At 34.4% G+C, this 25950-nt stretch overlaps 1 protein-coding gene across 1 annotated transcript; it reads right to left on the bottom strand.

Annotated features, from left to right (window-relative positions):
* Positions 1-266: 266 nt before the first annotated feature.
* Positions 267-25146, bottom strand: LOC127218562 (iron-sulfur clusters transporter ABCB7, mitochondrial). Its single transcript, XM_051179570.1, has 12 exons — positions 24993-25146; positions 23878-24146; positions 22881-22969; positions 22704-22791; positions 21525-21699; positions 19933-20090; positions 19056-19219; positions 18774-18903; positions 13779-13950; positions 12083-12186; positions 9875-9982; positions 267-3667 (listed from the first exon to the last, which is right to left on the bottom strand). Exons 1-12 carry the CDS (start codon positions 25120-25122, stop codon positions 3452-3454), a joined length of 1803 nt encoding a protein of 600 aa, XP_051035527.1. The 5' UTR covers positions 25123-25146; the 3' UTR covers positions 267-3451.
* Between the last annotated feature and the right edge of the window lie 804 nt (positions 25147-25950).

Raw genomic sequence — 25950 nt, 5'->3', positions numbered from 1 at the left:
GACTTTTCACTGGCTGGCCATCAAAAATATGACAGCTTAATGATAAATAAAACCACTATAATTTGTCACCATTTTACCTACATTATGAACTCTGCAAACATTTACTTTCCCATTGAAAAAATGCCAAGTTTTTCACCTGCTGTCTAAAGCTGCAAGGCCATATTCCCAAAGTGCTTAGTAATTACCTGTGTTTATTCCAAGTGTATAAGGGACAAAAATGTCAGCTTCCCTGAGCATGCAGAAAAGTTATGTCCATCAGACACTCATTTCTAGGCACAAAGACAGCATGTTTATTCAGCAATGATTATCTGCACAGGCTGCTATAAACAAGAGATTTGTGGTAAGGTGAACCCTTGGCTGAGATGCTCTGTCGTAATCAGCTTTATCCAAAATGTCTCACTCAATTTTGTGATTTACTATACACTTACATCCAGGGAAGAGAAAAGAAGGAATTTTTCTATAATTAACACAACCTGTAATTTCAAACATAATTGAACACTTTTAACTGCTAATTCACAACAGAATATCCTGTAATCAAGTTACAAGATGAGAGAATTAGGAATATATACGGAAAGTGTTGTTACTTGGTGATATGTACAGAAAGTAGGAAGGATAGGAACAAGATGGCAGTATGGAAAAAGTGATCTAGAAACAAGGAATCACACAGTTTTCAAATGCCTGGCCTTTAGAGTAAAACAAGTTTTAAAAAACGATCTGTCAACATAGAAGGGAAAGTCAGGCTGTTCATCTTAAGGTATATAAAAGGTGCAAATCCCTGCAGAGGTATGCCTATCTTGAGACTGTTCATGTTCAGTCTCCCTGATTATCACAAGTGACCCTGGCTTGGATGTTAAAAATTTCCAAATGAGGCCATCTGCACAACAAGACAGTTCTATGTTAAGGACGATCAGTAAGGCATCTGGCCCAGTTTTTTGATCCCAAATATCTTGGCTTCAAGTTAATTTTTGTAAACTGGGATTTCCTTAGGAAGAAAATAAATTTTTAAATCCTTAAAACAAAGCGATGCAAGAAATGAACCCCCATTATCTTGCTCTATTTTCAGAGCTCAAATTTTAAAATTATTCCTCCCAATACATTAAAAGCATTGCTGCAATACTGATTTTTAAAATTTTATACACATTATCCTTTTGTGTAATTATGTAATATTGTGATGTAAAATTAGTGCATTATAATTAAATGCCCTTTTCTTGGCATTTCCCATGACTGAATCATTCCAGGAAGCTTCTCTTTCGTCATCTGTCTATTATTTCCCTCTATAGAACCACCTAAAGATTATGTAGTTTTTAAAAGGAAAGACTTGGTTATGGCCTCTATACTAATTGTCTTTTTCAGATAATTTAAGTTTTGATAGTTGAATAACAGGTTAATGACTACAACTGCCTAGGTACCACCAGCAATCATATGAAAAGAAAATAGTTTCAACATCTTAGTGGGAATATTATCCCTATCCTGAAAATATCCCTACTTTCTTGGAGGTAATGTTCCTTCTATCTAACAAAGTAACTTACTTTGAACACTGCTATGTACACTTCAAGAACTCTTAATAATGATAATTACACTCTGGTTGTCTGTGTAACTGAGTTCCATCATCTTCATCAGTATTGATGCAAATGTAGAAATTAGTAACGAACCAAAATTTTTACCTAACTATAATCACATCTGCAGTAATGTTAACTGATTTATTCAAAGGGTTCTTCCCCCTTGAAAATAGAACTGCTACCTACATCTTGAAAGCAAGAAATATCAACAAAACAAAACCCAGTTTTCAGTTCACGACACACTGCAGTGTTACCATCGATTTTAAAATCAAGATCCTGCAAAAATTACTTTGGTATCAAAGATTAACTGAAATACTGGCCTCAGATTAACAAACTATTATATAACAGAAGATATTTATTTACCATACCAATAATACAAATCAAAAAATATTAATCTCTCCCACACTAAATTATCATTTAAAACACATTAAAACCATAATGTAACAAGCAGTTTAGGACCTTTCCTGAGAAATAAAGCCACATTACATATGATTATGTGGCCATTCGTGAGATACACATGTGTTTCAAAATAAATGGGTATTATCATACAAATTAAATTCATATTGAGACAAGAGAAGAACTGTTTGATTTCTTTTTCAATATTAAGGGAAGGATCTCAGTATATTGCCCAGGCTATACTCAAATTCCTGGACTCAGTCTCCTGATGCTGGGACTCCAGGTGCACAATGCCTAACTTAAGAGAACATCTTTTTAAGTGAATGTGTATCATCATTTTAGTAATTATTTCTAACAGGTAAAATGTTTTTCTAAGTAAAACTTGACTATATTACTTAGTCTTTTTTTGACATTAGATTTAACAGGACTCATTAAATTATGAATAAGTAAGAAAAACGCCTTACAATAAATGTAGCAATTTTAAAGTGTCAATATATAGGTTAAGAGATCTGGTCATCTTAAGGGTATACGTAGATATGGAATCCCTTTCTATTTACCAAACGTTTTTAATAATTTTAAGCAGACACTGACTTATATACATGTATTATTAGCATGTACACAGACATACACATGTGTGGATATACAACATCCTATTTACTTCTTTGTATAACTTCGGATAGAAAAAGCAGTTCATTTAAGACAGTAATCGGAAAGACTATTAACTCCGTAAGCTTTGGAGACCATTCCTAGTGTAATAGCTCTCAAATGACATCAAGGTTTCTGAGACTTTAAAGAAAAATTAATAAATTTTGGACCAAAACAAAAACTTGGGGGTAAAAATAACATTCCAATTACTAGAGAAGAGTTGCAGGGGTGATTAAAATATTCTATACACCAATCCTCCTTAAAAGGACATAATAAAAACCCTTATTGTAGGTGTTCAAAAGTAAAATGTCCAAAGTAAAAATACAATTTATTTTGGATAAGTTCCAACTTTAAATATGTTTGCAAACTAATTTTCAGACTGGCATGGAACTATAATTGGAGGGAGGAAAGAGAAAAAACCTTCACTCTTCTCTTTTTCTTCCTATTTAATTTTAAGAGAAAAAAAAAAAAGCACTCTCCCTACAACGTGTCAGCATAAAGAAGGAAACATAAATTTGGAAACCATTTTACTTCATCTGGCTATTGATAGCAAATGGGTATCAGACTTCAAAACCAGTTACAGGGCAAAATCAAATGACAAAAACATTATACCCTGAGTATAATCAGGGCAGGAATAAGAATATAGTTTGGGGATAATTATAGATGTCACATTCAAAAGATTTCGAAAGACATAAAAATCAAATCCTCCTTGAAATATGTCTTATTTAATAGGATTAAAGGAATGGGAATGTATTACTTGCATTTTTATGAACTAGTTTTGCCTTAGTGCAAATGTGTACTCCAAAACCAAACAAGACAACAAAAAGACAAGGAAATATGTCTTGTGTGCCTTAGCACGAACAATTGCCACAGCCTTTCACACTGTTAATAATTTCTTCTTGTAGCTTCTTCCTTTCCTCTTCTTTGGAGAGACTTTCTTTCTTTGCACCCCATCCAAGGTTATCATGGTTCTGTGTACGGCTGCTCTGTGTATGCCACATCTCTGAATAGATACTGCTAGAGTTAGCAAGCAGACCATAGTGGGTACCACGCTCAGCTACCTTTCCCTAAAAAGTAAAGACAAGGTATATGTGGAGTAAGGTCAGTTAACCAGCATAATACCTAAAACTATCTAGTAATTTATAAGGAAAGATTTTGAAGGATCTGTATTCATTAAAATAGCTCCTCTAATTCCTCATCAATCGCCCCAGTAAGAAAAACTGCTTCTTCACTCACACACAGGAAACAAAAGCTATGGAGAGTCCCAATACCACAAACATCATTTTACATAGAGAGAAATAAAGTTTTACTGTTTTATTTTTCATTCTGAAAAAGATTAAAATCCTAAAAACTTGATATTTTCTGTAATCAGCAAATGCTCGAATCAAAAGCATTGTTATTTATATAAGGATTTAAAAGATTTAAAAACAATATTGTTAAATCCATGTGAATTTTGAAGTAAAATTTCATGAAATACAGAAGACTTCATGAAGATGAAATTTACATCTTCCAGTAGTTCTTCTTGTTAACAATGCCTATTAAACACAGCTTTCATTGATTTGGCATGGATTCCAAACTCTGATCCAGAATTAATTTGTATCTTGATGGCTACTGTTAAATATGATGGGAGATTTTTTTAGTTTCATTTCCATACTTGCTTTGTCTCACTTTGTAATTATTTTCTCTCATATATATGTACATATATATGTATGTAAATACATATACATATATGTAAAATAAGGATATTTTACCTATCTATAAAATCATAGTATTTTTGTTAAACAATGAGTTTTATATACATATCAATGTTTATATATATATATATATATATATATATGCATACCAATTATATTATACTCCTAAATGTTTCATTACTATATATCTTTTAAAAGTAAGCGATAATCTTCCATGCCTGGCATAATTATACCCAAGAAATTTGTCAATGACATGATACTCTTATCTAACATATGCTTCAGCAATTATAGTAATATCCTTTGTTTTTCTCCATCTAGGATGTGAAGAAAACCAATACATTGACTTTAAGTAGTTTTCCCTTTTAAAGAACAGTTTATTGAGTACAATGCAAAGGAGCTGTGGTCTGAACAGTAACAAAAATACTGCCTGCATCCATACTCTCTCTGTCTTTCTCCAATGTACAGATCTAAATGGTTTGTAGTTTTGTTTTGTTTTTTAATAAAGGCTGCCCTTCAGTTTGGATTTACCTAGTTGTTCTTGATTATTAGGTCATGTGGTGCCAGTGATGGCTCAGCTGTTTCAGAGGACCTGAGTTGGGTTCATAGTACCCACCTTGGGAAGCTCATAATGGCCTGGAAAGTCCTGCTTCACAGGATTCAAGACCTTCTTCTGGCCTTTCCTGGCACTAAAGTCATGTGCACAACCCCCATATCCCACAGACCCACACATACACACATAAATAAAAATGAAAATAAGAATTTAAAAAGGGTAGTATGTCTTCAATGCATCATCACAGCAGGAGGCAAGGACGTCAGTTTGTTCCATTACTGATATGAAATTTGATCTTGTGTTTAAGGGCATCCACAAAATTTCTCTACTTAAGCATCAAGTTTTATCTTTGTAATTATTAAATAATCTATGGATTTTACTTTCAAACTGAGTGCATAATCTATTCCTCAACAGTTTTATTCAGCTGTGGATGACTGTTTTCTAGAACAATTATTACAATTGTGGTTGTAAACTCTGAATTTCTAAATTTATCATTCCTTCTATAGGCTGGTTGGTGGTATCCTTAAAGAAGGGCTCTTCTTTCCCCCTTGGCACTCTTGTTTTAAAAGTATTATCATGGATGTAGAAATTAGTTTTTTATTCAGTATGTTACAACTCATTAGTGCCATTATTCATTTTACTGCTCTAATTATCCCACATTTGGCCAGTGGGAGGTCATTCAAAGTGGTTACTGTGTCCTTGTGACATGTGTTCATTAGTTTCCCTGCCCCAGATCAGCTTTTATCGAAGAATGTTTGGTTCCTTTTAGTGAGAAACAGTAATTTAGTGCCCAAAAATCTGTGTGCTGGGAATGCTCATTACTTTTAGATTTTCTCTGCTCCCAGGCTTTTTCAGTAGTAGACAGAATACTTTTCGTATAAGAAATTTATACGGATAATTCTGTTAAAACATAACCTTGTGAGAGTCCTCCTTTCCTTTGATGATTTTGTTTACTTGCAACTTTCTTCTCACAAGTAAGATGCTGCTCAGTCTTGCATACAAAATAATTTCAAAATGGGTATTTCCATAAAATTACCACCTCTTTCCTTTGGACTATTTATGCTTATAATACACTTGTGTATTATATAATACACAGGGAAGTTGTTAAGTAGATAGATTAAAAGAAATTTATCCTGGTTATATGATATAAATATAATACTATAATCTATATTTAGTATCTTGGTTAGGGTTTTTTTTTTTTTTTTGGTCAACTTGACACAAGCTTGGGACAGGAAAAAGGAACCTGAATTGAAAGAATGCTTCCTTAGATCGGCTTGTAGGCAGGTCTGGAGAGCATTTATTTGATCGACTAATATGGAAGGCCCCAGCACATTGTGGGTGGTGCCATTAATGGGTAGGTAATCCTTGGCTGTATGAGAAAGCAGGTTGAGCAAGCCAGGAGGAGTAAGCCAGTAAGCAGCATTCCTCCATGGCCTCTGTATCAGCTCCTGCCTTAGCTTCTCTCAATGACAGACTGTAACTTGTAGCCAAATAGATTCTTCACTCCCCTAAGTGGGTTTTGGTCAGTGTTTTATCATAGCAACAGAGAAAAAATTAGGACATTTAATAAGAGTAATAATTGGCTATTATGTAAAAATTACATGGATTGGTTCTATTCTTTTTTGTGTAGTATTAATGTGACAGTTTTGCTTCCTGTTAGTGTTTAATTTTTATGTTTTTGTATCCTTGATTTATTTTGTTTTTCTGTTTTCAGTTAGTACACAAAATAAAGAGCTTTGCTGGACTTACTAATACATGTGTATTACTCTCTTCCACATGCTTCCCTCCAAATAGTCCTCTTCATCCCATCAAACAGTAATGTTCTTTCTGCTTTCATACTATGTCAATATGTTTGGGACTGTGCATAGATACATAATACATGCACACACATGTGTGTATAAAAAATATTAATATATAAAACAGATCAAAAGCAAAATAAATGTAAACATATGTTCAGGAAGATCTTATTTGTTCATGTCTTGCAAACCTTTTTCATCTCCATACTGTACACAGCCAACTCTTTTAGTTTCTATTTATCTTTCCTGAATTTCTCTATGGAAAAATAAGCACATATACATATATTCTTCCCCTTTTCTTTCTTAAAAAAGATGGTATTCAACGCACTCCACTTTTTTCATTCAATAATATATCACGGAAATCATGACATATGCTTCCTTTCTTTTTCTTGAATAGCACCTGTCATTATTTTAGAAATGTTTTGTTTTTCATGACTTCTATTACATTTTAAAATATTTCTTACAGCTCTTTGCATTGTCTATATAGTTTATTGAACCCCTTTCATTCTGTTTGCTTTAGAGATCTTCAGTGATTCTCTTCTAATACCAAAGGATGAAACAATACAAGGATAACTGGAGGTTGTGTGCATGGGAATGGCCTTTTCAATTGGCACGATTTGTGATAGGTTCATCATTTGGATACCTGGCCATCCTATTGCAGCCCAGAGAAGAACCCTCATTATTTGCTGATAAAGGAAAATAGTGGTATAAATAAACAACTGTTTAGTAAACTTCTTGCTAAGTCTGGGAGGGAGAAAAACCAGGTTATAAGGGGTAAGAAAAAGCCTTGAAATTTGTCTTAACAGCAATGGGGATTGAACCCAGGGCTTCACACATGTTACCACTTCTTTTATATTTTTATCTTGAGGAAGGGTCTTACTAAGTTGCCTACGCGCAGCTTAGTAGAAGAAGGGATTACAAGTTTGTGTCAACAGGCCTAGCATCTATTTCTTACATAAATATAAATTATGATATTTTCAGCCTCATACTCACCTTCACTTTCCACAATACCCTGATGCCTCTAATTCTGAGCCATTTTATGGTTTCTACAGTGTGAATCAAGTCACTTTTTAATTTTTTTTTTCTATTTTGGCACATTATAGTATCCAAATTTTTTTCTAATCTATCTACTTAACATCTTGCCTATATTCTTTGTCCAATATTAATTCTTCTGGGATCTTTGTTGATTTATACTCATACTCATTTTATTCTTTCACTATCATGTTAGTTTGGATGGAAGAGGAGAGATAAGTGTGTCTAATCTTCCATGTTCAATCAGAAATATTATAGCCAAATTTTGACAATGCTGAGGTGACAGACAGACCACCAGTTGGAAATGAGGTCACATAATTAAGCACGTATCCAACAAATAAAAATACCAAGAAGTTCATATAGATACAGATTGTTAATACATTAATTGTAATTATAATTTAAAATGCACAGGGCAATGTTATGACATATCTGCACAACATATGTAAATGAATTACTTGTTAAGAAATTTCAACATTTTCTATTACTGAGTAAAAGCGCTGAGAGCATGGCTGCATACAATTGGTAAGCTTAGTTTAAAAACCACAAAATATCCAATTTTATTTCAGATTCTTGAATATTAAAGATATAGTAAGGTTTGAGTTACCATTTAAGGTATTCTGTATAACCATATTGGGAAAAACAGTTTATTTTCTGAATGTAAACATTTATGAACAAGCTAACACACTTAAAGTTACAGGCACACAAATCCCTTATAGAACAAAGGATACAGACATAACAGTACTGAATACTGTCTAAGTTTTTAGTAGAATGAAAAAAAAACCTCTTGGGTTGGGAATACAGTACAACAGTAGAACACATGCTAGCACATAGAAAGCTTTGAGTTCAATCTGTAGCATCACAAAAAAGTCAAACCCAAACTATAAAAAGCACAGAACTGCTTCCTATCTCTTAACTCTCAGTATACAGGCTTCCAAAACAATAAAGAATAAAAAGTATTGATAAGAAGACAAAGATAATGATGGAAAAGGCTCTGAATGTGATATGAAAAACTGAATAGTGTTAGGAATGAACAAGCACTAAGAGGTGAAGGGAAAGATATCCTTACAGAAAGGAGTAAAGGACAATCACTAAAACTTTTGAATTGCCAATCACAATAATAATGCTGAGAAAATTTTGATAGTAAACTTATATAGTAATTCCCTCAAAAGTGATAAAACAGTATTTTTAAAAATTTACCTATAAGGAAAACAAAATATAAGTGGTCATGTTTAAAAATGATGCTTTTCATTTTACTGTAAGATTTAAGACATTAAGGTATATATAGCACATGAACAATTAAAAAATACATCAAAGACACTGTGCAAAGATCTATTCAGGGCAAAAATGAATGAAGAAAAATTATTTTTATATACATAATTATTGAAAATATGCTTCTATCTTAAAGAATTAATACTTTCTTGATTAAACATTTGCTTTTAGTACTTTAATAAAGTACTAAAATTTTGTGCATTATTTCCTACAAAAGTGACTAAAACCAGAATACTATTAGGATAGAATCTCATCTAAAAGATATACATTCTGTAATATTTTATTAGATGTAATAATTAAATTTTGGGTACCTATAGCTATGTTCTTCAAATTCTATAATTTTTCCTCTTTATGGCTTCTATTTCTTTGATGAGTTAATCTTGTCTTCCTTTCACCCCTGTTAAACCTGCTCCTGCCTATACATGGATTGCTTACATTCATGTCCTTTTGTTTTGTGATTCACTAATTTTTACCAGGACAGCCTATATGACCATTGGTTTAGAAATAGCCACAGAGTCTGGTGAGGTCTCCTAGGGTACACAAGTGAAGACAATGACTGCCCTCGCAGAATCTATAAGTAGTCAATAGTTCCTTGGAAAAGTATATGGCCCTCTGACTCTGTCCTGTATTCAGGACTTGACTGCTGACTAGCTCAGTCTTGTGCAAACCCAGAAAACACATTTCACAGCCTTTCTCCCTGTCTTCTGGTTTATTATTCTCTCAACTCCCACCCCAAGTCATTCCTCCATGTTCCCCAAGTATTAGAGGGAATGGTATAAATTGATGTTTAGGGCTGAACACTCAACTGTCAGTTATTTTCAGCACTTGGAGCAGCCATGAGTCCCTGCATTCACTGCCTATCATTGCAGAAAGAAACTTCTCTAATTAAGGCAGAGCAGCAATGAATAGTAACTTTTAAAATTCATCACTTACCTGGCTCAAGACAATAATTTCGTCTGCATCAACCACTGTTGACAATCTGTGTGCAATGAAAATAGAAGTTCTGTGCTTGACCACATCTCTCATGGCACCAAGAATAGTCTATAAGTTTGACAAGAATAGGAGAGAACCAAACCAGAGCTCTCATTAGGTTAATGCAAATTAAAACAACTCTATCTTTCCTAAAGGAATTTAGGAATTTGTATCAACACTAAATATTCACCTCTAATACTTATTAAAATAAATTTAAAAAGACAAAAACCAGAGACAATTAGGAAATAAACATGAGTAAGCTGTAATAAAAAATATCATTTAGATAGGCAGCATGTCATTAAAATACATGGGACAAGGATATATTTTCTATGTTTTAAAAAAGACAAAATCTGGGGATATGAGGAGCATAGTCAAATATAATCTTATCAATGAGAACAAAATGAGGAAGTACTCAAGTCATAGGAAGCAGAGAAAATACAAAAAAAAAAAAAAAAAAAAAAAAAAAACCCTCAAAGAAAGATGAGTGTGAAAACATGAATGAACATTTGTTCTTCCTTAGTCCAAAGGCAAAACACATCCAATTACTTTTAACTTGAGAAAGCCCCCTTTTCCCCAAAAGCATTTTGAGTTCTTGGGTCTCAAAATTTACAGACTGGTACAAAACTTATTATGTAGATTCGATTGGCCTTAAACACTGGAATTAAAGGTGTGCATGTCCACATTTTGAGCTCTTAATGCAATCTATTAATCAGATTTTGTATTCTTCCTATAAAGTGTAAGACATTTACATATGTATTCAATTATCTTTAGAAACCTGGGCCTAAACAAGACAGTTGGCTAGAGAAAGTGTGGGTAATGGGGATATACTCACTGGCTTCCCACATGGGAGCAGACTGTTTTCTTAAAAGGAGACCTTATGTTTTACAAAGACAGACTAATGATCAACCTAATGCTTGCAGAGAGTCTCTCTCCTTTTTTACCTATAAAAATTTAAATTCTGACTTTCCTGTAACTATTAGAAGGGTTCAGTGATTTCTATCAAAACTTCTTCCTCTGAGGAATTCTTTGTACATGCTCAAGGGGTTATATTTTTCTGATATAATAATGCTATGTGATTCAAAAACTGCTGTTACAAATTTTATCTCGTTAGTTTGTAACTTGTAGGACATATATTTAGGTATGAATTTCTCATAAATAGGCCGTTCACTCAAAAATGTAATTCTCAAAAGAATCTACATTGAACTGTTTTAAGTATGCTGCCGATAAAATAATAATGTTCCCTAAAATTTAATTACATATATAAATAGTCTATCATATTGCCTGTAAAGCTGAAAGTAGACCTCTACCTTAACATTAGATTTATACCAGGTACTCAGTGAAAAGGAGCAAATGGCAACGTTTTCTTATCTTTAGGTGCAGATTAACCTATATGAAATTATCATTGCTGCTACAACTTTTGTATGTAAAGATGTCATATAAGATGCAATGTAATTAATAGCTGGGGTAGTATCATGACATCATTGTCACAGAAATCTTGCTGATACACTTTTGTGAAATGAATACAAATGATACCAGTCCTAACTTGCACTTCTACAGTAAATTAAAGGCATTCTGGTATATACTGTGTCAGTCACTTACATGACTTCTATTACGGAACACTAAAATACAAGGCAGTCACTGAAACTTTCTCCCCTCACTAGCATGTTGGGTAGTATGTACAGCTTTGCAAGATGCAAGAGTAATATAATAATAGCATAGGATATCACACACTTCCAAAAGGAAGCACATTTGTGAACAGGTGTAACAATGCATTACCTGGTTCAATGCAACCTGCTTTTGTAGTATTCATTAACACTTGCCATATGGAAAGAAGGGTTAGGCAATTTACTTTATTAATACTTCATTCAAAACACTGCCAGTGATTCTCAACCGGTGAGTTGCAACCCTTTTGGGGGGTCAAATAACCCTTTCACAGGGGTTACACATCATATATCTTGCATAACAGATATTTATTTACATTACAACTCAAAAAAGTATCAAAATGATGAATTAGCAATGAACATAATTTTATGGGGTCACCACAACACGAGGAACTGTATTAAAGGGACACAACATTAGGAAGGTTAAGAACCGGTGCTCTAAGTAATACAGACATTGTACTGAAGCTTCCAAGTAAAACATAGGTTTGTTATTTTCATTGTCACTTACCTCTTCAGTTATTGAATCTAATGATGAAGTAGCTTCATCATAGAGAATGACTGGGGGATTCTTCAAAATGGCTCTTGCAATTGCTACCCTCTGTTTTTCTCCTCCTGGAAAAGAAAGATTTTAATTTAAGGAAACATAATAGAGGAATGAATATTCTGTTTCTAGCATTTCTGTTGATTACAACTATCAAGTTATACCTGCAACATTTACCTAAACTCTATCACTCATCATTTTATGAATTGTTCAGTCTGAGTCTAAATATGGTATCCTTTGACAAACTAAATTCCCCCGAATACAAATGCAATCTTAATGAATCTCTGATTCATGTCAGTGAAATGAATAAAAATGAGAAGTAACAAGTTTGATTCCAATTGTTCTTACCAGAAACATGTTTATCATGTTACTTTCTATTACACATATTTCAATATGTAACAACCTTAGAAAAAATTCATTAGCAAAGAATCAACAAAGCAAAAGACAAATGCAATATCTGAAACTAGAAAACTTAAAGACATGAAACCATGAATATCTAATTTATGACTTAACATAAAAAGGTCCCAATCTGCTAGTATTTTAGGATGTTTTGAGACAAGCTGTTATTTCATAACATTTCCCAAATAAGAGTATATACCAAATATATATTTTAAATAAATTTTTATTTAAATTATAAATAATCTTATTTTACATACCAATCCCAGTTCCCTCTCCTTCCCTCCTACCATGTCCCCCACCAACTCCCTATCCCACCCCAGGAAGGATGAGGTCTCCCATGAGGGATCATCAAAATCTGACACATCATTTGGAACAGGACCTAGGTCCTCCCCCATGTATCTAGGCTGAGAGAGTATCCCTACATAAGGAATGGGCTCCCAAAGCCCATTTGTGCACTAGGGATAAACACTAGTTCCACTGCCAGAGGCCCCATAGACTGACTGCCCAGGCAGTCTAACACCCATGTTCAGGGGGCCTGGTTTAGTTCTATGCTGGCTCCCCAGCTGTCAGACTGGAGTCTGTGAGCTCCCACTTGCTCAGGTCAGTTGTTTCTGTGGGTTTCCCCAACATGGTCTTGACTCTTACCTTTTCTTAACTGTAATGGCAAATTATATAAACCTCTATAAGGCAGACTGAAATGATAAAACATCTATTACTAAATTATGACTAAAGAATAACTTAACTAGAAAATCTTTGCTTAAAATACCCTTAACCTAAATCAAAAATTTCTAATAGACAACAAATTTCTTGACAGTAGGCCCATTTACTCATAAATAATTTGGCACAGGAGCTATACACAGTGTATTAATCAATCTTGTATATAAATGAATTATTCAAAAATTCAGTCACTTTAAGGTTATCATTAAGCATACCACCTCATGATTAAAGATTTACATAGAAATGTACAGGCCTCAAAATTTGTTTCACAGATAACTAAGAAGGGTAAGAAAATGAACAGGACAAAGTATAAGAATGTCTAGATAACTGAACCACCCCTAGGAAATGAGATGAGAGATATGTTCTTCAGGACTAAACTATTTAACTCTACTTTTATTATATTCCAGGTGAGTAACAGTCTTGACTTGCCTTAAATATAAAGGTTATGGATCATACAGATACACCTGAGTTTCCATCAATAATATAAACAGTGCCAACAAATTGGTTTGAAAAGAATATACAAGCAGATTTAAAAATCTTTGATCACCTGATAGCTTGAGTCCTCGCTCCCCTACTTGTGTGTCATATCCATGTGGCATTCGAAGAATTGCATCATGAATACCAGCCAATTTTGCTACTGCATATACTTCTTCTGGTGAAGCATTGATGTTTCCATATAAAAGGTTGTAGTAGATAGTGTTATGGAAGAGAACAGCATCCTGAAGCAGATTACATAGACACACATGGATATATATGTATATGTTCATTATATAAAATTTTAAAAGTATAAAGACATAATAACAGAAATTGATAAAATAAAATTTAACTAAACAGGTGTGATGGCCCACCTTTGTAATCCCAGCACTTGGGAGTCAAAAGTAGGAGTACCATGAGCTTGATGCTAGCCTACACCACAGAGACCCTATCTCCCAAAACAAAACACAAATGAACTTTCTTCAAGGTTTTTGCTAAATACTTTTGTCAAACACTACATATGGGTAGTTATATGAAATAATGCAATTGTTAATTTAGTTCTTTAAGTAACCACAGAACTATCTGTAGGTATGATATAACATGGTATGTACCATACACGTACGTACATAATACATACATATGCCACAAATTTAAGAAACTAAATAATATATTAACTTTATCACCTAGAAAAAAACATTAATACTCTGGTATTTATTCCAGTTTTTCTATACTTGCAAGTATTATGGCTGGCTCCGGGTATTTCCCTCTTTTTCTCCTTAGTTCTCTTCTCTCTCGAGCCTGGATTTCTCCTACTTACTCTCTCTGCCTGCCAGCCCTGCCTATCCCTCTAGTGCCTATCTATTTGTCATTCAGGTTTTTTTTGGCCAATCAGGTGCCTTAAAGAGGCAATCTTTATATCATTAAATAAACGCAGGGCAAACAAATGCAACCCATATTTACATAATTAAACAAGTGCAGTATAAACAAATGCATAGTTAAAGTAATATTCCACAACAATCCTTTCGGCAAACTTTGTATTGAGATACTGTTCATGATAGTTCTTTAAAATGTAATGCTGGGCTGGAGAAATGGCTCACTGATTGAGAGCACTGGCTGCACTTCTGCAGAACCTGGGTTCAATTTCCGGTACATAGGCACAGTCATCGCTAATCCCAGATTCAAGAAATCCAAGTCACTCTTCTGGTCTATTCAAGCACCAGGATGCATGGGTTGCAAAGATTTACATGCCCCACATATGTTAACCAACATCAATAATAATATAATTTGAAAAAATATAATGCTTAAAAATGACTACATGTTTTAGAATTTTGGAACATTTCATATACTAATAAATTTTCTTACATTTTCTGTAAAAAATGACTACATGTCACTTAAACCTATAAGACTTCAAGCATTCAATTATTGTTAGATATTAACAGTGTATCCATCTTTAACTATTATAAATAATGCTGTAGTTAACATTGTATATTTTAATTTCTAACTACAATTTCCTAGGGCCATACTTATTACAATACTTTCCCAGAACTTTATATGTATTGCGAATTTGTTTATGATGAAAGCCATATTCTTCCCTCAGAAGAGCAAGGCTGCCCATGTTATAGAATTAGGTCTAAATTGGATATTCTGATTGTCAAAGTCTTTATCTGCTGTGGAATATTAGTTAAAGGTATGTTGCATTGTTTTCTATGTTGCAATTGTGTAACTCAGTAAAGCTAGGCTATTTTGTATGCCTAAAACCCCTCACTGATGTAATAAAGAGCTGAACAGCCAATAGCTAGGCAGGAGAAAGGACATGTGAGGCAGCCAGGCAGAGAAAATAAATAGGAGAAAAAGAGAGGAGAGGGAGGAGTGAGAAAAGGAGAGGAGGACATCATGATTCAGCCACACAGTTACAAACTAGCAACGGAGTAAGAAGGGAAGAAAGGTGTATAGAATAAAGAAAGGTAAAAGCCCAGAGACAAAAAGTAGACCAGATAATTTAAGAAAAAGTAGCTAGAAACAAGCCGAGCTAAGGCCAGCCATTCATGTGATTATTTGGGAGCTGGGTAGCAGGCCACCCCAAAGAGAAAAGAATAAAATGAAACAACTACATTTATCAATCTAGTAGGTAAAAGTGTTATTTCATTTTCACCTAATTTTACATTACTAATGTCTTCAATAAGGATAAACAGCTTTTCTTCCTTTGTGAATTTAATTTCTTATTTTTCAAAAAGGATAAGTGAAATCATTAGGCCAAAATAAGACATATAAATTTAAACACAGAACCATATTAAATCACATCCCAGAATGCAGTTCACGTGGCAAACAGTATAGGTCAATGTTTCTTAGCACACAGTCAGTCTTACAAACCCTCTATCAGAATCATTTAAGTTGCATATTTAAAAGAAAAAAAAAAAAACAGGTTTCTGGGCTCACAATGAACTCCACAATCAGAAGCAGAGCATACAAAAAAGCCTGTTGGAAACAGGAGCAAAAAACACACTGATAGCTGGGAAGCCAGCATGGGACTGACTCAGGCCCCCCTGAATATGGGTCTCAGCCAGAAGGACTGAGCAGTCTAAGGGACCTCAGACAGAGGAGCCAGGATGTATCCCTGGAGCACAAAAGGACTTTTCGAACACATCCCCCATAGAGGGATAACTGCCTTAATCTAGAGACAGGAGAGAAGCCCTAGTCCCTACTTCACATGACCTGTCAGATCTACATGACCCCAACTGGATGGCATTCCCCTACATATGGAATTGGGGTGGGGGGACAGGAGGGGAGGGTGGTTAGAGTGCATGTGAGAGGGCAGAGAGGGTAAAAGGGAGGGAAGGAGGGAGGGAGGAAGGAACGGAGTAAGGGAGGTTAGGAAGGAAGGAGGGAGGGAGAGGGAACTGGGATCGACATGTAAAATAATAAATTAAATTTAAAAAAAAATGCTTTGACTCCCAAATTTAAGTTCAAGGACAAGTTACTGGGGAAAAGGATTTCTATTTTTGTTTCCACAGAAAATGAAAAGATGTGGATTCCTTCCAGACTAATGTGGTTTGATCAAGCCAGACCACCTGAAACAGCTGGACAAAGCAGCCTGACTACAGCCAGGATTTCTGAATCTTCTTTGAATCCCCCATGTCAGTGCCCCTAACCAGCAGGAAGTAGTTTGGAAAGAACAACGCCCAAATTCCCAAATATTGTCTAAAAATGTTTGTTTTCATTTAAATGGACTTGGTTATATAAAATAAAAAAAACAAACAAAAAAACCCAAAACAAAACAAAACAAAAAAAAAAAGAAATGAATTTCCACAATCTCCCTAAGTGATTCATATCCACTAAAATTTGGGATTCTCAGCAAAAGACAGGAAAGAAGTACCATATGTTGGAGCACTTGGGGGACCTTTTATAATTGGCATATTCTTGTCTGATCACTCTTTGTTTTGGCTCTTTAGAAGACATACTTTCACTCTGTGGTCCAGACCTGTCTGGAATGCACTATAGCCTGGGTTGCTTCAAACTTCAATTACCCTCTCAGAGCTTCCCAAGTGCTGGGATTACAGGTTTGATAAGCATTTCCTTCCTGATGGTCAGCTAAGATACAACACACAGGTGAGCAGGCTCAGGATCATAGTTAGGAACTCAGTGTGAACCTCGTGTGATTAACCCCAGCATAACAAAACAGAACTTTTGTTATTCTAACTATGTGTACCTACCTTCTTGCTCATGACAATGATGCCCTGCTTTCACTGCCAGAGTCCCATGGTCACAGGTATGCACCACTATATATGGTTTAATAACCCTTTATTAACAGTTATACAAAAGAGCCAGAAACAAATTGCTCAGCTAAGGTAAATGTACTTGTCAACAAGCCCTCAGATGTGTGTTACACCCCTGGAACTCACATGATGGAAGGAGAGAATTCACTCCCCAAATTGTCTGTGTCACATACATGAGGCAAATGTGCCTATGAGCACATGTACGCACATGCACACGCACACACACGTGAACACACAAGGAAACATGAAAAATACGCTGAAGTCACAAGCAGGGATATGACTCAGTGTGACTGCAAAGGCAGCCTCAGTTAGCTGAGTCGCTGAGGGCAACTTCAGATACACCTAAGTGTGAAGCATCCCACATCTGAGTGAGGGGTGAGGGGTTCAACAGAAATACAGCAATGTACTTTTGTGAATGAAAGTTGGCATGTCAGATGCATTTTTTGGAGGGGGGAGGGTCCAAGACAGGGTTTCTCTGTGGCTTGGAAGCTGTCTGGAACTCGCTTTGTAGACCAGGCTGGCCTCGAACTCACAGACATCCACCTGTCTCTGCCTCCTGAGTGCTCCTCTTCCTTCCCCACATGATCTGTTCTCCCAGAGATCTGATACTTGTTTCATGAATCACCTTTACCAGTGGACATCAGACAAGTACTTTACTATTCAGGGACAGCTTCAGACTCCTTCACAGACTTTGCTCCTTCTTGTTTTATCAGGCTTTACTTTGAATTTACTTCCTTGTTCCCATATCACTCATCAAATATTTTTAAATGATTACTATCAGTCAGGCACTATATGCCTGATAGTGAAGAGGGCATAGTAGCAAATAAGGCATAAAACTTGAGGTTGGTAAATAAACTACTTTGTAATTAGAAACATATATTGAAGGCTATTCAAAATTATTAGTTTTCATTTTCTGAACATTTATACCATGGGTATTGTGTCTGGTGCATATATATGTATGTGTGTGTGTGTTCTCCATAATAAATAACTATTTCTTATAAATAGTTATTTTAGAAATGAGGAAAGTGAGACTAGGGCCACAGCACCTGATAAAAGAACTATGGTTAGAAACCATGTCTGTTTGGTTGAGGACAATCTGGTTTATGTAGTGAATTCCAGTCAGGAGTACATAGTGAGATGCTGTCTCAAAAAAATAATTCCTCTTGGTAGCAGAATTTCACATGAAAGGTCTAACATTACCCACTTCATTAGCATAGTTTGATTCCTTGTATTCTAATTATTATAGTAATATATCTATCAACCCTCTCACAATTAACATATTTGTTTTAAAATACCTGAGGTACTACACCCACAGCCCTCCGAAGACTTTCCAGGCTCACATCTTGTATATTTTGACCAGCAAGGTAAATGTTGCCTTTTTGAGGTTCATAGAAGCGAAACAGGAGCCTCACTATTGTGCTTTTTCTGAAATTGGAGATGAAGAAAGGTTATTCAGGATCTGTTGTGACTAGGGAAGCTCCATTTAAGTATAGTAATTAACTCATTATGATAAAAAATTCACATCCAGAATTTATCAGTCAATAATGTAGAATTTTATAAATAACTAAATTACCCACCCTGACCCACTACCTCCTACAATGGCCACTTTCTTTCCTGCAGGGACTTCAAAAGATACTCCACTAAGAACTTTCTGTCCTTCAATGTATTCAAAATGCACATTATCAAATGCCACTGTGGCTGTCTGTGGTGTTATTTGAAGGGGAGAAGCCATCACTTTGTCCTAGAAAGGTGAAAAAAGAAAACCAACTTAACATACTACTTAAAGTAAATTCTTTAGACAATGTATTTAATTAACACAGAGAAAAGGAAAAATATGGGAAAGGACGTTTATGCAAATGAAGTAAGGCCACTTCCAAGTATGTACTTTTATTACTCACTACGTGAAAAATGAGCAGGTAAGAAATCCCTATGTATTTTGGATGTTGGGAAGACTTACTTTTTTCTTAATATTTTTTGGTTTTTCAAGACAGGGCTTTTCTGTATAAGAATAGCTCTGGCTGTCCTACAACTTGCTTTGTAGCCCAGACTGGTCTTGAACTCACAATATGCCTGCTTCTGCTATAAAAGGTGTGTGCCATTATTTTCCAGGGAAGATTTTCTTGGTGAGGAGTTGGGGATGAGATGACAGTGAGGAAACTGTTTATCTAACCTAGTGATATAAGGATATTCTACTAGATCAGTGTTTCTCAACCTTCCTAATGCTGTACCCCTTTAATACAGTTCCTCATGCTGTTGTGACCCCCAATCATACATTATTTTTGTTGCTACTTCATAACTGCAATTTTGTTGTTATGAATTGTAATGTAATTACCTGATATGCATGATATCTGATATGTGACCCCCTGTTGGTTGAGAACCACTGTCTTGGAACAACCCAGTATTAGTGAGACAGTATTCCATGTTTTTTTAAAGGGTACTATATACATTACTTACTTTAATCCGCGTGTCTACCTTGAGCAGAGTAAACAAGGTGTTCATGTCTATGAGTGCTTGTCTTGTCTCTCTATATACAGTTCCCAGGAAGTTAAGGGGTAATGAAAGTTGAAAAAGCAATCCATTCACCATTACTAGATCTCCAACGGTAAGGGCACCTTATAATGCAGTTGGAAAAGGAAATAAAATGTATAAACTTTCCAGCCTAAGACAGAGTTTTTTAGCCAATTTCTAGGACACATAGTTATTTTTTTTCTATTTTTAATTTTTATTTATTTATTTTTCTTATATTACATATTGATCACAGTTCCCTCTCCCTCCATTCCTCCCTCCCTCCCTCCTCCCCTCTCATTCCCCCGACCACCCTCCCATACCATCCCTCCCCACTCCACAGGGAGAGTTATGCCTTCCAGGAGGGAATAACAAAATCTGTCAAGTCATTTAGAGTAGGGACTAGGCTCTCCCTCTTGCCACTAGGTTAGGGGAGTATCCTCCATGGGGAATGTGCTCCTAAAGTCCTTTTGTGCACCAGGGATACATCTTGGTTCCACTGTCAGAGGTTCCTTAGACTCTCCAGGCCTTCTAACAGAGACCCATGTTCAGGGGGTCTGTCGGTCCAATGTGGGTTTCCCAGCTATCAGTCTGGGGGTCCATTAGCTCCCCCTTGTTCAGGTCAGCTGTCTCTGTGGGTTTCTATAGCCTGGTCTTGTCCCCTCTCTGCATCTGGATCCCAGTTTGGCTCAGAGTTTAGCTGTGGGTATATGCGTCTGTTTAGGACACATAGTTCTAAATGAACATAATCAGCAGCATTTAAGCTGACACGAGTTATACGTCATATGAAGGCATGAATTAGGTAACATAGGAACCTGATGTATACTGAATGGGAAGGGAAAAGTATACCTAACATACTATGTATAATATACAAAAGAGAATGGTTTTTAAAGTAATGATAGAAGTGGAAGGTTAAAAATATTTCCTTTTTTCCCTCTAAGGCATAAGCAAAGATTTCTTATAAGTATAAAAAGGAAAATTTATATAAGCACATATTAAAAATTGGAGTGAATGCCTATCATGGCCAAGAAATATGATACATCTCATATTAATGTCACACTGAATGAAGACCATGCACAGATGTTATTTATAAATGAAAAAACCTACTAGAAAGCTACTGAATTATAAAACAAGACCTTTAAACTAAACAGTAAATTAATGGCATTGTTTTCCAGGTCTATAACAAAAATTAAAAATACTAGATACTAAAAAGGTTGATATCTCAAATGAATAAAAACATTTGAAAAGGTATCATAAAGGGAAAATGTTTAGATAGTTAATTTAAAAAATTCTCCTAAAGAATCAGGCTACAAACCCATGAAATGAATAAACAGTACTTTCATTCAATGAGCAAGTCAGTAAAAGAATTACCAATCAAGAAAACACATTCTGATAAGAAAAATCCTCTGAAAATGGCTAAGTGCTTTACCAAGCACACTTTACAACTAATACATACACTTTACAACTAATACAATAACTTATTCCTTCCATTAACCCATTTATAATCACATTTATAATGCGATAAAGCATAGATCCATTACCTGCCACAATTCCCTGACTGGCAAGCACCATTATAGCTGTTAATCCAACGCTGAAAATAGCACTTTGGCCAAAGTTCAGCATAGCCAGAGTAGAGGTACTTTTCAATGAAGCAGTCTCATATGTCTTCAAAAATCCGTCATATCTCTGTGCTTCATATTTTTCATTATTAAAATACTATAAACATATAAAATAGTAACTATGGACAAATTAACATATAAACTCTTTTGTGCAATTAGTCTAAGTTGTATTATACTTCATATACAAATACACTTTGGTATTGTAGATTCTAACATAAATTCAACTTTGATGAAAGAAATTGGTCAGCAAGAGTAGGAAGGAGTAAGAAATGATAATGGGAAGAGGATAAGAAAGGATATTGGGGGAGAATATGATTACAATACATTATATACAGTATAAAATTGACAAACTAAAACTAGGAACATATATACATACATATATATATTGACTTTCAATACATTATATTATGGTATTCCTAAAGGTTTGCAAATAATGGATTATATTACAATATATTCTAAATTCATTCAACAAACATTTACTAACTAGCTAATAAATTGGATTCTAGAACTTACTTAAACATGCCTTCTACACAAAGTCTTAACCTGATGCCTTAAATTCATAGTTCCTACTGCCCTCACCCTATCATGCCTTTTCACTAGTTATCTGAATAGTTATTTTAACTTCTCTAGCAGCTTATAAAATTATGGGAAGTCAAGGAGGACACTATCATCTTCCCCCATTGTAGCATATTGCTTGGTATAGTGCTTTGCATATGAGAGGAACTCAGCAATTAAGTGAAGGAACGCAAAAATGAATGAAAGAATTAAAGAAAATCACTATGCTAGCCATTCTAAAGGATAAAAAGAGGATCAAGAACTTGCATGTTAACTGAATTATCTAATATTCATTTGTAGTCAAGATGTTAATCATATGTTTATGATCATTTATAAACTAATTTAGAAGGTAAAATTCTGATATTTGAAAATAAAAACTGAAAGATGGAGAACATTTCTAAACAAAAGAAAAATGAAAGAGTCTTATTTCATCACACCTAGAGATCCTATCCTAATCTCATGTTCTTACAGCTCCTATTAAATTAAATGACAGAACAACTCTCAGTCAGTGTGAAAGGCGGATAAAAAGATACTTAAACAGATTACCTTCACAGTTTCATAATTCAGCAGTGAGTCAATAGCAGCGTTACCTGCATCATTATCTGCTTTGTTCATTTCAATTCTAAATCTAGTTCTGTAAGACAAAGATTTACACAGCATGAGACATATAGTATACTATTACTAATTTCTGAAGCCTTGACTAGCCTCTGGGAAATACCATACCTCCACCGTGTAACTGCAACTGTGAATGCTGTATATGCACCAAGTGTTCCTAGGGTTACCAATGCAAACTGGGGACCACATTTGTAATACTAGAAAAAGAAGTCAAGAGAAGAAATGAGAAGTGACTGAATTGTCTTTGACTTTCATTATTCACCAATAAATGGGGAACGTGAGACATTTATCATGTACGTAAAAAAAAAAAAAAAAATGGCAACATCTCTATCATGTAAAATAAAATAGAATAAAACAGCATTTTTTAAAATGCAAACATAATTAATTTAGTATAAGATGATTATGAACCATGCTTAATTACATTCTGAATCAAAATTGTAACTGGATATAGCAGTTCATAGTCTAAATTTTAGTCTAATAATTAGCAAAACGGAAAGTTCATAGAGAATATTATTTTCTTTGAAAGTATTATGATACTATGCACTTCAGATAAATAAAAAATATTCCTCTTCTTAAAACCATTGCTTTAAAAACAATATAAAGAAACAAAACTTAAAAAAGGAAGAGATTGCTTTTCTTGTCACTTTATAGCATCACAACAGCAAATTTCAGTCAAACGATATTTATAAAACTATGGTACTGATAAGTTACATTAATCAATAATGAATCAAGGTAATAAAAGAATGTCAAATTGTACCTGCCACAATTATACCATCAAATTCTAACACTGAAACAGTGTAAGCCTAAAAAGGAATTTAAAGATTACAATATTTTAACATGTTAGGATTGATAAACAGAAATCTAAATATTCTGAGCACATCAATCCAATGTGTGACATACAAAATCCTTGGAAAGAGAACATTACAGGCACTAATCAATGATCTAGTTGCCTAAAAATGATATAGTCCTTTGGCACCTGGGGAAAAATAATAACAGGCATAATCTTTCTGGCGTTGTGGTAAGCAAGAGCTAACAGCTTAAATATTTATTTGCTATTAATAAGATTGCAAGATAAAAGCTTACTATGAAAACACACTTTACTTACCAGAACACTACTGACAAGCGTCATCTCAAACACAATAGGGAGAAGATTAAACACTAAAGCACTGAGGACAAAACTAATGCCCCTTGTTCCTCTGTCAATAGCCTTAGATAAAGCTCCTGTCTGTCTGCTCAAATGAAAACCCAGATCCAAGTTGTGAAGATGGAGAAATACATTTTTGGCTATTCTTCGGATTGAATTTTGGGCTACTTTGCCAAATACTGCATTTCGAACTTCATTGAAAAAGGCAGCTCCAGCTCTTGATACACCATCTAACACAACAAAGGAAAAAAGTAGACAGGACATAGAAACATTAGAATCATAGCAGTGTAAGTGGCAAGGCTGCAGCAGATCTTCATAGAATAAATAATTCAGCCAATAAATATAATACAGAATATTTACACTAAAAGAAGTGCAGAAGTCGTCTAATCTGGGTACTAACCTTTCCATCATCATAAATCCCTTTCAGTGCTATTTGACCCAAGATTTCAGATGCTGAAAGATTTCTTTTCCAATTAAAATGCTTTTAATATAGAATAGCCCATATGGCTTCATTGTTGATAAATGTACAATATCCAATTCAATTCTCTCAAGTAACAAATGCAAAAGGTTTAGATCCTGAAGAATCAAGTGCTCTTAGGAAGCCCCTGCTTCTGTCTCTAAAGTGTCCTTTTAAATGTATGGGGGCCCTGTTCATTTGAAAGGTCATTTCATTATTTTCAAATTGTATTTGTGTATCAAAGTCACTGAATATATTTTAACAAAGCACTAATATTCATATCTTATTAATTAGCCACTTACATTTAATATTAACAATAAGAAAATAGCTGGCCTTTTTAGAAAGATATCTTATTAAAAAAAACTAGTGAAGGTGGTGGTAATACATTTAATGTCTTATTTTATATTATTCTTTTTTCAAGTATGGAAAATGCTCAGAAGTTTTGCAAAGCATATCATACAAAGAATTCTCAAAAACAGATCAAAACAAATCTCATATAAAATAATAAAAATCCAAAATGCTAAGTTGTATTTGTGGTAAAAAGGTCATCTGCTCAAATATGATGAAACCTTCTTGAAGAAAGTCAACACCTGTAGACAGATTAAAGAATCACACATACAGCCAATCAGAACTGCTGTTGCCATGGTTGCAACTGTATTTGGTGCATCACTCAGGTTCAGCATGTTTCCCGACATCTGGTTGAGGCTGTCTACAGCATATTTAAACATGAAAGGAACCATAATATTCATGGCCTAAAAATATAAAAACATCAATTACCCACCATACATAAAACATTTATTATAAAAGTACAAATATTTTCCTTAAATTATTATTTGTGGTAATGTTTACTGGAATACATTTACTGGATTTAAATGAGTTTTGCAATTTACAAAGATAAAAATCTTTGCCACTAGAATCTCTGCTATTTTAGGATTCTTACACCACACTGCCATGTTAATATTAATTTACAAGCTATGTGAATTAGTCAAATGCTCCTGTGTCCACAAAACCAATTTTGATCAGCTTTGTATAATGTGAAATCCTACAAACTCATGATACTAAGCAGCAAACTGTTTTACATTATAGTTATCTTTGTATATATATTTTTCCTTTCCTATTATATCCTTGAGGGTCTATATCATATTACTTTTTGTCCTAGCCCAATAAAGTATAATGTTTTGTACATAGGTGATAAATATTTTAAAGTAAATTTTTCATCAGAAAATGTAAAGTTGAAATTATATACAGCAAAAAGGATCATAAAAGCCGAAAAGTGACAAGTATCTGTGATTGATTTACTATTGGGGAGAAATACCATTGATAGATCTGTTTAGCCCACATGAGTCTTCATTATAATAGCATACAAAACAAAACCTCTCTATCATCAAATGATTTCACTTGTCCTATAGCTCCTTTAGAATATAGTAAAACAGTTCTAATACAGAAAGCAGCACTTAGGTTTAGGAAATTTACAGACTACCAAAGTACTTCTGAAAAGATTAAATTACAGACTTAAAAACAAATGCAAACAATGAACAAGGACTATTAAACACACTGAAAAGCCAGAGCCTGCCTTA

Source organism: Phodopus roborovskii, unplaced genomic scaffold (genome assembly GCF_943737965.1).
Source record: "Phodopus roborovskii unplaced genomic scaffold, PHOROB, whole genome shotgun sequence".
Lineage (NCBI taxonomy): Eukaryota > Metazoa > Chordata > Mammalia > Rodentia > Cricetidae > Phodopus > Phodopus roborovskii.
This window is presented reverse-complemented; position numbering and strand designations above follow the sequence as displayed.

Excerpts from the sequence above, each read along its gene's own strand:
- LOC127218562 (XM_051179570.1), bottom strand. The coding sequence starts at position 25,122 with ATGAATATTATGGTTCCTTTCATGTTTAAATATGCTGTAGACAGCCTC. Across the intron at positions 24,147-24,992 it reads AACAGCAGTTCTGATTGGCT|ATGGTGTATCAAGAGCTGGA; the intron begins GTATGTGTGATT and ends TTGTTGTGTTAG. Across the intron at positions 3,668-9,874 it reads AAATTATTGTCTTGAGCCAG|GGAAAGGTAGCTGAGCGTGG; the intron begins GTAAGTGATGAA and ends TTTACTTTTTAG.